The following is a 16,299-nucleotide window of genomic DNA, read 5'->3' on the forward strand; positions in this document are numbered from 1 at the left end:
TAAAAAAAAATTATGGACTTAAAGATTACACTACATGATTTTTCAAATTTTTCATTTAAAATGATCTTTTTTATTAATAGAATTATGTTTTTTAAAAATATTTATTTATTTTTGAGAGAGAGAGCATGAGCAGGGAAGGAGCAGAGACAGAAGGGGACAGTGATCTGAAGCAGGCTCTGTGCTGACAGCAGCGAGCCCAATGTTGGGCTCAAACCATGTGATCATGACCTGAGCCGAAGTTGGACCCTCAACCAACTGAGCCACCCAGGTGCCCCAGAATAATGGTTTTTAAATGAAGCATCTTAGGGGTACTTGGGTGGCTCAGTCAGTTAAGTGTCTGATTCTTGATCTCGGTTCAGGTCATGATCTCGCAGTTTGTAAGTTCCAGCCCTGTGTAAGGCTCTGTGCTGAAAGTGCAGAGCCTGCTTAGGATTCTGTCTCTCCATCTCTGCCCCTCCCCACTTGTTCTCCCTCCCTCTCTCTCTCTCTCTCTCAAAATAAATAAATACATTTAATTAATAATATAAATAAATAAAGCATCTTAACTGAATGGCATTTTGTGTATCAGGTATTTTCTCGCACTGTGATAGAACTGTTGTTCTAGCCACCTACCATTTGGTACATGAAATGTTCCGTGGCAATCCTGACTTGCAACTCCTCCATGTAATTTGAGAGGTCATTGCTTTTTTAATTCATCCCTGTATTCCTGATGCCTAATGTAATGCCTGACACATAGTCAAGTGTTTTTTTTTGTTAACGTTTATTCATTTTTGAGAGACAGAGAGAGACAGAGTGCGAGTTGAGGAGGCACAGAGAGAGAGGGAGACACATAATTTGAAGCAGATTCTAGGCTATTAGCTGTCAGCACAGAGTGCAACAGGGGACTTGAATCCACAGCCTGTGAGAACATGACCTGAGCAAAAGTCAGACGTTTAACTGACTGAGCCACCCAGGTACCCCAGTCAAGTTTTAATAAATATTGACTAAATTAAAATTATGTAGTAGATAAGATAGGTAAGTAGAGTAGAAAGCAGGTCATAATAGATGCCAAGGAAAGTGTGGTAGGTTCAGGGAAGCAAGAGATGTCATTAGTTGGGGAGATGAAGGAATGTTTCTTTGAGGAAGTGATGCTTGATATGGACCCTGGAAAACAGGTAAGATTTGAATAGATTGATTTGTGTGCTTGGTGAAACCCAGATGTAAAGAGAAGTTGAAAGAAGAAACAGGGCAGGTGTACCATGTGTGCTAGTATAGACATGTGTGGATAATAGTGTAGACATTGAGGAGCTATGGAAGCAGAGCCTGGAGATTACTGAGGTCTTGAATGCCATGCTGAGGGGTATGTATATGGACTGGAGCCATGAGGGATAGTTAAAGATGATTTGAAAGGGGCATTGCTATGATTCATACTGTGCTTTAGCAAGATGAATTTTACCATGGTCATAAAATGAATTAGAAAAATACTGGAAACTGGAGGATAAATTATTGAGTAGTGTGAGGAAGTGAGTACCTGAACTAGGACACTAGTTGTAATGAGCAAAACAAAGGAATGGATTTCTGATAAAGCAGTGGAATCTGTTGGAGTTGGTCGCTAATAGGAGATGAAAGTGAGGGGAAGGGAGGAGTTCGGATGACTGAGTGTTTGAAGACGGGTGAATAAATGTGGTAATTAGTGAGGAATACTAAGGGGAGGATTTGGGGAGAGATGTAAAATCCTGAGGTATTTTCCAGAATCCATCCTATACAAGCAGTTTATCCAATTTTGATTCTTCTTGGAGCTCTTTCCACGACTTCTACGAGCTCTGGAGCAACGTCACACCGTCGCAGACTACAAGTGGCGTATTAAGGACACAGCTGAAGGATTGCTGCCAAATTTGCAGAATTCCCTTCCTGTCTTAGGTGACAGCTGGGTTTCTGCTTTTCAATGGCACTATAGTCCCAAGTACAGTAGGACTAAAAATATGCTTCAACTTTGCTGAGAAAGCTTTCATTTGTTTGTGTGGTTCTAAGTTTCCACAGCCCTGAGAATTTCTTCACTTACATGCATTTTGTTTAATATGCTTTCCATTTTTGACAGTGTCATTTTTGTTTTGCAGTTAGTAACGATTTAATTCTTGCACTGCTGTCTCACAGAAGCCCACGTCCTTGATCTGCAGTGTTTCTAAGGGGAAGCCTCTTACCCTGTGGATTCTTCACGTTTTTGCGTCACCCTGGGCACCCGTGATCCGTGTCTATAGAGGCCCTGCAGAAGTTATTCATGTCCCAGGGATTTCACTTAGAAATTGCAGAGTTGATCTATGACATAACAATTCACATTGGTGGTGACAGTGGAAGTCAGTTGGTTAATGGGTAATTCATAATTCAGCCCCACCCATGATTCAGATAATCAAAATAGTGTCTCATAGCCTCTTGTGAAAGTAGTCAGAATACATTGTTTTCTGAGTCTTACCTCTTTAAACATGCATCTGTAAAAACGACACCCTAAAAGCAGTATTTCTTAAAGCTTATTTGACCACAGAACCCTTGAAAAGTTGTAACGTAACAGTGGAAAACATACTCGAAACATAATCATACTCGAATTGAAGCTAAAGATTAAAAAGATAGTCTCATAGATAAGTCAGTTATAGGACGTGGTCAACATTTGATTTGTTTTTTAAAACTTTGTGACAGACTGATATATATGTGAGAATTCAACTATTTTATTATTAATAAAATAACACATTCATATATTTAAAATATAAAACAAGATCCATAACTTAAACCAGTGATTCTCAATCAGACCGCAAATACTAATGAGAGGATATTTGCTGCCTATATATAGATGTTCATCACACATCATCTCCTTCTGCATCAGCCCATCATCCATGTAACTTTCTTGAATGTGGCACAGCATTTATTGATAATAAGATATTAACACGTAATATTCAGAACAACTCAGGACAGCTGTGTAAATGTGTTTGGCATCTCCTTATACATGAAAACTAGATATCATCCAGTATCTACATTGGATTGTTTACTAGTCAGTGTTATTCAGAGAAATTGACTCAATAGGATATACATATATAAGAGAAGAGGTTTATTACAGAAATTAGCTTACTGGATTATGGAAGCATAGAAGTTCCACGATCTGCCCACTGCCTGCAAGCTGGACAAGTAGGAAAGCTGGTGGTGTAATTCAGAGTCTGAAGCCCTGAGAATTGAGCAGCCAGTGGTCTTAAGTCTGGTGTGGGTTTTATTCCAAAAGCCTGGGAACCAGGAACTTCAGTGGAGAGCAGGTGGGCAGAAGAAGGTACATGATTTTAACTTAAGCAGGAAGAATGAATTTGCCCTTCCCCTGCCTTTTTGTTCTGTTCACGCCCTCAATGATTTGGATGGTGCCAATCTGCATTGGTGAAGATCTTCTTTGCTCAGTTTATTGATTCAAATGCCAATCTCTTCTAGAGACATCCTTACAGACATACCCAGGGATAATGTCTTACCAGCTATTTGGGCATTCTTTAGCTTAGTCAAGCTGACACTTAAAATTGACCATCACAGATTGCCTTAAACACCTGGCATCATGCCGTACAGAAGCCTCAAGATTCCCCAAGATTTCCTGTTAAAGGATTTATATTGTCAAAACACTCCTTTTTCTACTAAGTCAACTGGAATGCAAAACTTAGACTCTTCTGTTTCCACAGGACAGTCACTCCAGGTATGCCGTGATCTCTGTGGAGAAGACTTGGAGAGTTTTAGGGAAGGGTCTCATCGGCATTCAAGTACCATGTAGCTACTCTACCCACCCTGATGACTTCATTCCTCCTTTTGCATTCCTTATCCAGATAAATCAGTCTTTACCATCTCTCACTCTGCATATCTCTCTTTATCAAAAAGTTTCCCTAAAGAATTATAAGCTCTCTCAAAGAATTTCTAATGAATAAAATGATTTCCAAAATGAATTTTAGAGGAAAGAACTAACAATATCAACTGTTTTAATCTTGATAAATCTACTAATCTGTCATGATCTGATTGTACCCTGGAGAACATAGTTTGGGAACCACTGTATCTGTCTTTGTTTAATGTTCTAATAATCTTTAGACATTGTCTTAAAAATGCCACTCTGTGAGAGAAAGTTGCCTATAAATTGGCAAGTCTACTGTGTTGTTTTCTGTTTATGTATTTATTTTAAATTTTTTAATGTTTATTTACTCTTAAGAGAGACAGAGTGTGAGTTGGGGAGTCAGTGAGAGAGAGAGAGGGAGACACAGAATTTGAAGCAGGCTCCAGCCTAGTAGCAAAGAGCCAGATGCGGGGCTTGAACTCAAGAACTAGTAAGATCATGACCTGAGCTGAAGTTGGCCAGTTAATCAACTGAGCCACCCAGGTATCCCGGGTTTTTGTTTGTTTGTTTGTTTGTTTGTTTTTTGTTTTGTTTTTTATGTAATTTCAGACTTAAGGGAAGGTTGTAAAGCTGGTAGAAGAACCTTCCATATATATTCTACCCAGATTCTCCAGCTCTTTATGTTTTGCCCCATTTGGTTTTATCATTTTCTTCTTGTATATACAATACATGTAAGTAATGTATGTATAGTATTTTTCTGAAGCACTTAATAAGTTGGAAATATTTTTACTGTCTTTCAGTGAATATTTTCCAATAAGAATATTCTTTTATATAATTATAATACATTTATCAAAATTAGGAAAGTTTAGGATACAATGCTATTACCTAATAGTACATAGTTCAGTTTAGTCTATTGTCCCATTAATGTTCTTAGCTATTTTTTCCTCTGATCAAGCGTCTAATCCAGAATTACATAGTGAATATGCTTTTCATGTCTCTTTAGTCTTCTTTAAATCTGGAATAGTTTCTCAGTGTTTCTTTATCTCTCAACATATATTTTGAGAGTATAGGCTAATTATTTTGTCACATGTCTTTTTGAGGAGACTCAGAGTAGGCATTTTGGGCAGATACCACAGATATCAATGATGAGACCCTATTTGGTCTTCCAAACAACAGTCAATTCTTTATTTTCCTACACCAGGTGGATATCCTACAACCCAATTAATTCTGACACTAACTGCTAGTGGTTAGCACTAACCACTTGTAACTAACTTCTGACGCTATACTACACTAGTTAGCACTGATCCCCACAGTCTAAAGACTCAATCCCACTAGATTGTCTACAGTTCCCAGTTCAAATGCCAGCCATAAACAAGGTTCATAAGCTAACCACATTTTTGCCCCCTACATTAGGTGATTCCTCCTTCAGTTTCTGGAATTTACTAGAATGATTCACATAACTAAAGGAGGCACTATATTTACAATTATAGTTTTATTATATTGTATACAATTCAGGAATAGCTAAATGGAAGAGATGCATTAGGGCAAAGAATAAGAGGTGGGTGACACATCCATGGATGAATAAAGAAGATGTGGTGTATATATACAATGGAGTACTACTCAGCAGTCAAAAAGAATGAAATCTTGCCATTTGCAACTGTGTGGATAGAACTAGAGGGTATTATGCCAAGCGAAATTAGTCAGTTAGAGAGAGATGAATATCATATGACTTTAACCTGTATGAGGACTTTAAGATATAAGACAGATGAACATAAGGGAAGGGAAGCAAAATAATATAAAAACAGAGAGGCAGACAAAACATAAGAGACTCTTAAATATGGAGAACAAACAGGGTTGTGGGAGGGAGAATGGACTAAATAGGTAAGGGGCATTAAGGAATCTACTTCTAAAATCACTGTTGCACTCTATGCTAACTTGGATATAAATTTTAAAAAATAAAGGAAAGAGAGAAAGAAAAAAGAGAGAAAGAACAAAAGAAAGAAAGAAAGATTTCAATTTTATTAAAAACAAAAAAAGAGGTGCAGACACAGAAATTCCATTTCTCTTCCAGGGGTGCACCACAATCCCAGCAGGTAGATATCTTCACCAACCTAGACAGTCCTCCTAACCTCATTGTTTTGAGGTGTTTTTTTTTTAATCAAGGTTTCATTATGTAGGCATGATTGATTAAATCCATTGGCCATTAGTGATTGAATTCAGTCTCCAGCCCCCTTTCCCTTCTCTGGAGGTCAGGGGTAGGGCTCAATGTTCTAACCCTATAATAAGTTGATTGGTTTTTCTGGTAGCCAGTCCCCATCTGGAAGCTCTCTGGGGCCCACTCACTTAAGACTCATCTCGTTAGCATGAGGTGTGGTGGAAGGGGCTTGTGTGGACCTTCAAAAGACTTTCCTGTTACTCAGGGAATTACAGGGACTTTAGGACCTCTGTGCTAGAACCTGAGATAAAGACTAAAGTTGTATTTTATTTTTATTTTATTTTTTAATGTTTTATTTATTTTTGATACAGAGAGAGAGTATGAGAGGGCGAGGGGTAGAGAAAGGAGACACAGAACCGGAAGCAGGCTCCAGGCTCTGAGCTAGCTGTCAGCCCAGAGCCTGCTGCAGGGCTCGAACCCACGAATGTGAGATCTGACCTGAGCCAAAGTCGGAGGCTTAACCAACTGAGCCACCCAGGCACCCCTAAAGATGTATTTTATTAAATGGCCACAGCATATGTTATCAGGAAGCATGTGATTTTAGTTTATCCCAGTGTGGATGTTAATTTTGAAAACTTGCTTAGTGGTGTCTCCTAGGTTTCTCCACTATAAAGTTACAGTTTTTCTATTGTAATTAATAAATCTTATGGAGAGGGGCGCCTGGGTGGCTCAGTGGGTTAAGCGGCTGCTTCAGCTCAGGTCATGATCTCATGGTTCGTGGATTCAAGCCCCACATCAGGCTCTGTGCTGACAGCTAGCTCAGAGCCTGGAGCCTGCTTCAGATTCTGGGTCTCCCTCTCTCTCTGACACCCCCCCGCCCCTACTCACACTGTCTTTCTCTGTCTCTCAAAAATAAATTTTAAAAAAATCTTATGGGGAGATATTTTGATATTGTTTAAATGTTCTGTTCTTCTTGAACCTACATTTGGTAATCTTAGTATCCATTGATTTGCTAACTCCATCATACCTTCTATGTGTCTTAGTTGGCTTTCTCATGTAAAGAAGAGTTTGCCTTCTTTTTTTTTTTTTTGAGTTTGCCTTCTTTATTCATTCATTCCTTTATTTATTTCACTATGGACCCAGATTTTTGTTTTGTTCAGTGAGTTATGATCTGTTATTATCTTTATTTATACAAATTCTCAAATTATCTCTAATTTGCCAGGCTTCTGTGTCTTTTTGATATGTTGCCATCACTCTGGGCTTTCTTGCTTTCTTGTGGGCTGAAAGTTCTGGATGGCTTAAGAAGATGTCTCATGCTCAGCTTGTACTTTCTCTGTCCTAGCCCTAGAATCATTCTTTTTCCCAAGGAACTGTGTTTCCTTCATTGGAGGAAATAACTAAGATAGAAACCAAGATCTGAGTACTAGATGTATGTGCTCATTGGTATGTGGTATGTGTTTGTTGCTACCAGTATGTCAGGAGACAGAGCTAGGAAGAAAATATATAAATATACACACATGCCTATTTTTATTTATTTTTATATCAAAGAATTCTTAGTGATACCTTCAACACCTCAAAGTGCATTTTGTTTCTCTTTCTCCTTTTTCTATTGGGTGTTTCCTTCTCCAGAAATGAAGACCCAGGCTTCCTCATTCTTTATGTATTTATTCATATGTTCAAGCCAAGTCTCAAGGTCTGTAGATTCTGGTATCTTTCCCTTCAGGCTGAACAATTTCAATGTGGGTTTTTTTGTTTGTTTGTTTTGTTTTGTTTTTTGAGAGAGAGACAGAGAGAGACAGTTTGAGCAGGGGAGGGTCAGAGAGAGAGGGAGACACAGAATCTGAAGCAGGCTCTAGGCTCTGAGCTAGCTGTCAGCACAGAGCCCGATGCGGGGCTTGAACCCACGAACCGTGAGATGATGACCTGAGCCGAAGCTGGATGCTTAACCGACTGAGCCACCCAGGCGCCCCTGAACAATTTCAATTAGCACTTCTTACAGTAAAGGTCAGGTAGTGACAAATTGTCTCAGTTTTAGTTTATCTGAAAATGCCTTCATTTTCCTTGTATTGAAAGATATTTTCACTGGATATACAATACTCAGTTAATAGTATTTTTCTTTCAACACTTTAATAGAGTTTTCCCACATTTTTTTGGTCTTCATTTTTCTCATAAGAAGTCGCCTATCCTTTGTATTTTCATCGTATGTTTCTTACTATGTATCATTTTCATAATCTGTAAGTTTAAGATTTTCACTACCTTTGGGGAACTTTGGCTCTATGTCTTTCAGTATTTTTTCCTCTCCATCCTCTTTCTTCTCTTTGGGACTGCAATGATATATATGTTATACCACTTGATAATGTTCCAGAAAACACCAAGGCTCTGTTAACTTTCTATAGGTTTTTTCCCCTATCTCAGTCTACTTTCTGTTACTCTGTCTTCAGGTTCGCTGACCCTTTCTTATTTTGTTTTTCATCTGCTATTAAATCCATGAATGAACCTTTCATTTTAGACATTGTACTTTTGAGCTCTAGAGTTTCCATTTAGTTTTTTTAAAAATAGTTTTTTAATAGTTTCCCATCTGTTCATTATTACCATATTTTTCTTTAAGACCTTAAATACATTTATAATAGCAGCTTTTAAGTCTTTGTCTGTTAATTCCAACATCTGAATCATTTTGCAGTCATGTTCTCTATTGACTACTCTTTCTCCTCACTATGGGTTGCAATTTCTAGTTTTCTTCACATGTGTTGTGATTTTTAATTGTGTATGTATGTTTTCTTGCAGGGCATTTGGATCATATCATCTTTCTTTCAAAGAGGGCTGATATTTGTTCTTGCAGGTGGTGAAATTACTGAATGATCTTTTTGGTCCTGTCAGACTTAGTGTTATTGTTAAGGTGGATCTATATTTGTTTTGAATATAGTCTTCGGGAATGCTCTTCCCCTCCCCTCCAACCCCTTCCAAATATGGTCCTTACTCCTAAGGAGTAGCCTTTCTGTGTCCCAACAGAATGTCTAACATGCTTAGTGAGGTCTCTTCTCTGGCTGAGCTGGTACTCCAGTGCCTCTAAACATTACTTAGTTGCTATCCCCATTTTGCTTTCAGCCTTCAACACATAATTTTAGCTAGTTCTCTTAGAGCTTTGCCCTGTATATGTCTGAAGTGAATAGCCACTCTGTCTTCTGCCCCTCCTTTTACCTCTCTCTCTAATTCCCCAACACAGCTCTCTTATTAGGTACTTTGCCTTGCAAATATTAGCCACTTTAGAAGCCCTGAATTCCTTTCAGTTCCATTTGGAACTGTTGCTGCACTTGGTTACCACCTACCATCTTGCCAGCAGGAAAATGCCCCCAGAAGAAAGCAAGAGTATTGCCTGGTTGTCATGTGTATTCCCCCTTTTCATGGTCTGTAGTTTAGTGGTCTCAAGGATTTGTCTAGTCTTATATTTTTCAGTAGGGCAAGCCTAGTACCAGTTGCTTTATTTTAGCAAGTGGATGTCCAAGGCTTATGTTTGGTCTTTTTTTACACCATTCTCATAAACAGTGAAAGGAATAATCATAATAATAGCACAGCTCTGTTTTTTCCTTAGTGTTTGCTGGCCCTAGAGTGGTTAAAAGTTCTGTGTGGATTGCCTTTGCCCTGAGTGCATCGTTAGGAAAATTCTTTGAGATTCCCAGATTCACCTAAAGTGAATTTGAAGCATACATTACTCCCATCTCCTTCAATGAAATGAAATCCAGGATGCTGTTTATTTTAAACTCTTAGTATGCGCCCAAAGCTGTGAAAGTCCTATTAATGTGAGTCTGTCAAACTCTATTGCTTTGATTAGATAGTTGAGTGTAGTCCTCTTCTTTATAAATTGGTCTTGCAATTTAAATATTCATTAAGAAAAAAATGCTGAGGATGTATTCTTATTCATACTTTGATTATTAGCTTGTAGAATAACCCACTATATAAGTTAATAATTTTTTATTATTTAACTCATCAATATCAGTATCCTGTCTGCCATTTTAGATACATTCCAATGTAGTATGTTATTTAAGAAAGATTTTAAAAAAATATTCAGCCAAACTTTTCTCTGTCTCAATATAACTTTAAGCATGTTTGCAAACAAAGCAAAAATGTAGTACTGTTTATAATATAAGATATTTAAACTGATTTTCCACTATTTTATAACTTTTCTCTTGAAATTGTCTTTAAAGCCAAGGTCAACTCTCTCGGGAAATTTGGCCTCATTTCTGACCCCAGTTGATGGAATCTAGTGTAATCATTTAGTTCATTCACAGCTTTGGCTCTGCATGACTTCAGGCTAATTAAAAAAATAAATAAATGACCTTCAAAGATGAGGATTTTCCAGTGTGGCTATTCTATATTCTCTGAAGGGAATTCCAAAAGCAGAGTTTTTAGAGCAGTGCTGCTATTATTAGGTTGAGCATGTAACTTCCCAAGACTGTTGATTGGAGGGAACAGCACACATTCAGATATTATGTTATGGTATGTGTGTTTCCATTCTAATCTTATCTCATATTCCCTAGTATGCTTTCCCACTTACCTACAAGGTTTGCTTTAAACTATAATAAACTAAAAATGATCACATCTGGTAACTGTGATATTATTTGTTAGTTAATTCCTTCATTTATTTAACAAATGCTTTTGAGTTCTTGTTCTAGTGTTGGTAATACAGTGACAAAACAAAACAAAACAAAAGTCCCTCATAGGGTTTGCAGCCTAACTTTAATCTTCCCAATCTAAGGTTCAATGAAAATAGCCTGTACCCTTCTTTCCTTAACCCACATTTAGAACTTTTACACCTGAGAAGTCCTTTGTGGTTATTGGATGTGTGGGATGTAATTTATAGAGGAAAAGAAATACAAAGATTAAGGAGTTATTTACACTCTGATTGAGGCCACACCACGTGTTTTATGTACACACACAAATGAAAATATTTAAAATCCCTATGAATACCTGAGATAGAAAAATAGAATATTGACGTGATATATGAACAATCATTATATGGGAAGTAAAGTCAAAATTAAGTTTGTCATTTTGGAGTTGGTAGGTTTTATAGGAAAAGTTTCAGAGCAGAGATGCTTTTCTTTGGGATGGCCCAGAAGAATCGGATAGTGGGATGGGCACAGGCAAATTGTGTTACAGACGTGGAGAGTTGGCACTTGTTTGTGAGTCTAAGGAATGCTATCTAAATTAGTTAAAGTGAATTTCCTTTATTTCTGAACATTGATTTGAGTCTGTATTGTTTTGTTTCTCATAAATACTAGCTACTAAAAAACATAAATTTATCTTTGTCAAGGATGATATGTACTTAGATGATGTTATATCTTTCCCAATGATAAAATTGTCATTCAGAGCAATGAGGTAAGTTGAAGGTTAGATTTTTCTAATCTTATAAATCGGAAAAATCAAATCTATCCTTGAACAGGCCAGTTATTAAATTGAATTTCTTTTTCCTTACCAGGATCCTCGGTTCAATGCAGAAGTTGACCAAATTACAGGCTACAAGACACAAAGTATTCTTTGTATGCCGATTAAGAATCATAGGGAAGAGGTAAGCCAATTTTCCATTTTGTAAAAGGTCATTTGGAAACATTTTTCTTTTGAAAGATTTACTTTGCATATTTATGGATGATACTGTGGTGACAAGTTAATTATGAAGTATTTAAATGTTCTGCTTGATTTTTTTAAATTTAGACTTTAGATAGAGCTGAATCTTGATAGAGACTTTACTTTGAGTTAGAAATAGAGTTCAGACTTTTTATTTCTTTACCTCACCACCCCACCACCACCCCAGGACTTTTTCCTATTTTACGATACATAATTGTGATTGTGGTTAGAATCAATTTATTTCATATTATATTGGAAGTGTCTGAATAATGCTCATTTCATAAATGGTTATCCAATTGCAATGGTCATCAGCTGATTTTGTGGGGAGACATTCAACATGAGGTTTTGAAAACATGAAAATTGAAAATTGTAGCCAATCCCAAGTACATTGCATTGTGAAATTGTAACAAGCAAATGAAAAGTTTTGGTTTATATTTCATCTAACTAGAAGGTTTGGATTCTGTTAGCACTAAATTCCCTCTTCACTCATACTTATTTGAAAAAAAATAGTTAATAAATTATCAGTCAAATTGTACGTTTCAGTTAAATGTTCTCAACCCTGGCTGCATATTACAATCAACCGAGGAACTCTAAAATATTACCAATTAAATCTGAATCTCTAAGGGCATTATGTAGACACTGATAGTTTTTAAAGCTCTCCAAATAATTCTAAAGTGTAGTCAGGGTTGAAAATCACTACTCGTTAGGGGCGCCCGTCCCCTAAAAAAAAAAAAAAAGAAAATCACTACTCGAAGTGAAAACAAATAGATTGGAAGCATCTGCACTGGGGCATCTTAATCTGGGAAATGTGCCCTTCGCTGGGAAATACTGAGACAGCCCAGGCTTCACTGAATATCAGTCTCTGGAGTTGGGACCCAAGCATCAGCATTTTGACCTTCCCAGGTGATTACAATATGCAGCTAGGTTTGAGAACCATTGCCAAAGATACTAAAACACATTGATGCCTCAATTTGATTTATATTCAAATTATGACATCTTTCCTTTCTCTCCTCCATCCAGTCCTTTACCAAGTTCCATTGATTTTTTTCCGATGGAGTTTTTTTCACTTCAGGTTCTTTCCTTACATACCTCTTGCCATAATTCAGGTACTGAAGAAGTGCTTGAACTTTTAAAATACTCCTGGAAGAGGCTTCTGTACTTGCACTCAGTTTCCTTTCAATCCACCCTGCTCTATGCCCTGAGAATTTTCCTAAAACACAGCTTTCTAAACCAGTGCTCCTAAAGCATGAACATGCATATGAATCACATGGGGATTTTGTTAAAATGCAGTTTCTGAATTCTGTAGGTCTAGGTGGGAGCTGAGGTTCTTTCTAACAAGCACCAAGTTGATGCAAACACCCAGGTCTGCAGATCAAAATTTGGCTATTAGGATCCTAAATGAGTCATTTCCCAGTAGTCTAAAGTAAGTTCTCAGTGTCTTAGCTTTCTTATGTGGTTTTTTGAGGAGATAGTTAGAGCCACAGTCACTAAAAGTACTTGCAGTTAAACTATGAATATGAAATTAATTACTCATTTGATTAATTAATTGGTTAATTATGTGGGCGAATAAATAAAATAGAAAAGACCATGCATAGACTAATGATGAGGTTGCCAGATATAGCAATTAAAAGCATGTTCTTTGCAATATTTGTGATGTAGTTAAACTAAAAATTACTTGTCGCTCATCTGAAATTAAATTTGCCTAGCTTTCCTGTATTTTATCTGATAGCCCTAGTTATAAACCAAGAGCTAGGATTCTATGCACTTGAGAAGACTGCGTTCAGCTTCTAGTTAGATAAATATATGGGAAAATTGTGACCTAAAAAACAACTTTATACTGGCCAAGAGACTCAGCCTTGAATTATTCTCTGATTAAACTTCTCTATTAAATACACGAACAATCTCACCAGCGTTGGGGACTGGGGGAACCCGTGGGAATGTGCAACAAAATCACCACGGCAGAGCGAGTGGGCCTGCCCTTCTGTAAGAGAGTGAGCACAGGATACATGTGCTTCTCTCTTTGTGACTACTTTATGTGAGGGTGACTTAGATTCAAACAAGCAAACGGCTGTATGGAGGTATAATTTAACACTATAAAATTTATCCATTTTAAGAGTAATGACTTGATGAGTTTTGGAAAATGTGTATACAGTCATGTAACCCATTACTGCGATCAGACACAGAACATTTCTGTCACCGCAGATATTTCCCTGTACCCCTTGCAGTGACCTCCTCCCTGTCCCTCAACCACTGACCTCTAACAATCGCTAGTCTGTTTCTTGTCACTATTGTTTTTGCCTTTTCTAGAATGTCATATAAATGGAATCTCTTGTATGTCTGGCTTCTTTCACTTCTTTCACTTCTTCGTGAGATTCATCCATGTTGTTGAAAGTATCAGTAATTTGTTCCATTTTGTTTTATTTTTTTTTAATGTTTATTTTGAGAGAGTGTGAATGGGGGTGGGGCAGAGAGACAGGGAAAGAGAATCCCCAGCAAGCTCTGTGAGCTGTCACCACAGAGCCTGACTGTGAGATCATGACCTGAGCCAAAATCAAGCGTCGGTGTCCCAACTCCGTTTTATTGATGAGTGATTTAGTCCATGGTGTGAATATACCAGTTTGATTATTCATTCATCAGTTGGTAGACCCTTGAGTTGTTTCCAGTAAGTTTTTTTTATGGAAAAAGCCACTATTATGAAAGAAGCTACTACGAGTGTTTGCATACAGGTCTTTGCGTGGACATAATGCTTTCACTTCTCTTTGATAAATCTATAGGAGGGGACTTGTTAGATCGTATGGTAAGTGGATGTTTAATTTCATAAGAAACTTCCAGACTCTCACCCAAAGCGGCTGTACCACATGTGTTCTTATCAACAACATAAGAGACTTCCAGTTGCCTCACGTCCTTGGCAACATGCGGTATTATCAGTTTTTAAAATTTTGGTTGTTTTAGTAGAGATGGTTTGAATTTCATTACATGAATATATAACTCTACTCTCAACTAGGGCTGTCTGCTTACTTCCTGATCTGATTACACTGGGTCCAGTTACAGGTCCCAGATTGTGATTGTCCAGAACTCTTCCTAAGATTCCTGCTGGGTTCCTGAGCAACCTTGGCCTTCCTGCCTCCATGTTCCCACATCCTCTCCTGCTGTCTCTGCTTTACACTGTGATGACTGGAGAGGAAGCCAGGACTCTTCACTGGTCTTCACAAAGGTTCACTCACACCAAACAGTTCATGGAACAAAGAAGCCTAAGTCTTCACTGGAGACTTAGTAACGTTACTGAAGGGAGGGTTTCCAAACACAGCTTTTAAAAGACCTTGCTGACTCTCCCCACTTTCTGCCTTCTCCCACCTGCTCACGCTCCCCAACATTGGCACCACTCAATTCAAAATTATTTCCTGTGAGAATCATTTCTTCAGAGAAAAGGAAAGAGAACACAATAGACATATTCTGCTGTGCTAAGAAAAAAAAAGTAGTTTGGCTGACAGAACCAAGGCCACTAAGAAGATGCAGTGTATGACTTTCAGAATTATCTTCAAATTTATAGCTACGTAGACAAACCCAGGGCAGTGTTACTTTTGTGTACATACAGAAGCACTCTTTTTCTTACAAAGTTTTTGAAATTAATATGGAGAGACACTAGTAAGCCATTGAGAGTAATTGGGGGGGGGGTTGTTTTTTAAAGTTTGTTTTTTTGTTCGAGAATGCATGTGTGTGAGTGGGGTAGGGGCAGAGAGAGAGGGAGGGAGAGAATCATAAGCAGGCTCCACGCCACCAGCACAGAGCCTGATGCAGGGCTCAATCTCATGAACTGTGAGATTATGGCTTGAGTGAAATGAAGAGTCGGTTGCTTATCTGACTGAGACACCAAGGTGCTCCTGGGGGTAATTGTTAAGACTGCTGGCTCTGGGCTCGAATCCCATCTGTACCACTCACTTGATAAGTAGCCAGGATGGAATTAGTTAATTTTGGTTTGTGGTGTTCTCGTCTGCAAAATGGATAAAATAAAAGGACCTACTCCTAGGGTTTTTATGAAGAGCAGATGTGTTCATGCATGCTAAGGGCTTACTGGCACACTGAAAGTGATCAATTAAATGTTATGCTTTAAAAGGAGACGTAGAACTAACAGAGCTTTTAGGAGAGATAAGGAATGGTATAATTATATGAAGAAGTCATTAGCCACATGCTATAACCTGCCAGCTAGGGCCAAGGAATAACCACGGCAGACCCCGCCTTCACCTAATATGTTGTCCCCTAATTTTAAGCTTAAAAGAAAAATGCTTTTCACTGTTTTTGCTCATAAATAAGGCAAAATAAATTTGTGTTTTCCCTTTGTGTTACTCCAACTGTATTGAGTAAGCCAACACCGGTTCCAACTAATTGCTAGAGAACCTAAAATAAAGTGTGATTTTATAAACAGTCAGTAAACAGTTTATTCACAAAATGTCCTGGTACTTGTGAGTGACCAATGTCTTAAGGCGTAGGCACTGACACTGGAGAGCTGCTTGAATGGAGAAGCTGAATATTGAATACTAAAGTCTGAACTGTAACATAGTACAGAAAAGTCAGGAAGATTTTTAAGATTCAGTAAAATATATAATTTCCTCATTTGCCTCTTCTTCCTTTGAAATATTTCAACTAACTAAGAGCAATGCCTTTTTTAGAAATCAGGATCATAGATGTTCCTAAATTTCTGTGACAA

The 16,299-nt window shown here is 37.8% G+C and overlaps 1 protein-coding gene across 1 annotated transcript in view; it reads left to right on the plus strand.

The window, feature by feature from the left end:
* Positions 1-16,299, plus strand: part of PDE5A (phosphodiesterase 5A) — a 145,019-nt gene that overhangs the window by 22,036 nt on the left and 106,684 nt on the right. Inside the window, exon 3 of the mRNA XM_029941509.1 lies at positions 11,449-11,538. Coding sequence (XP_029797369.1) covers positions 11,449-11,538 — 90 coding nt within the window. The remainder of the gene's footprint in view (positions 1-11,448; positions 11,539-16,299) is intronic.

Source organism: Suricata suricatta, chromosome 1 (genome assembly GCF_006229205.1).
Source record: "Suricata suricatta isolate VVHF042 chromosome 1, meerkat_22Aug2017_6uvM2_HiC, whole genome shotgun sequence".
In the NCBI taxonomy this organism is placed as follows: Eukaryota; Metazoa; Chordata; class Mammalia; order Carnivora; family Herpestidae; genus Suricata; species Suricata suricatta.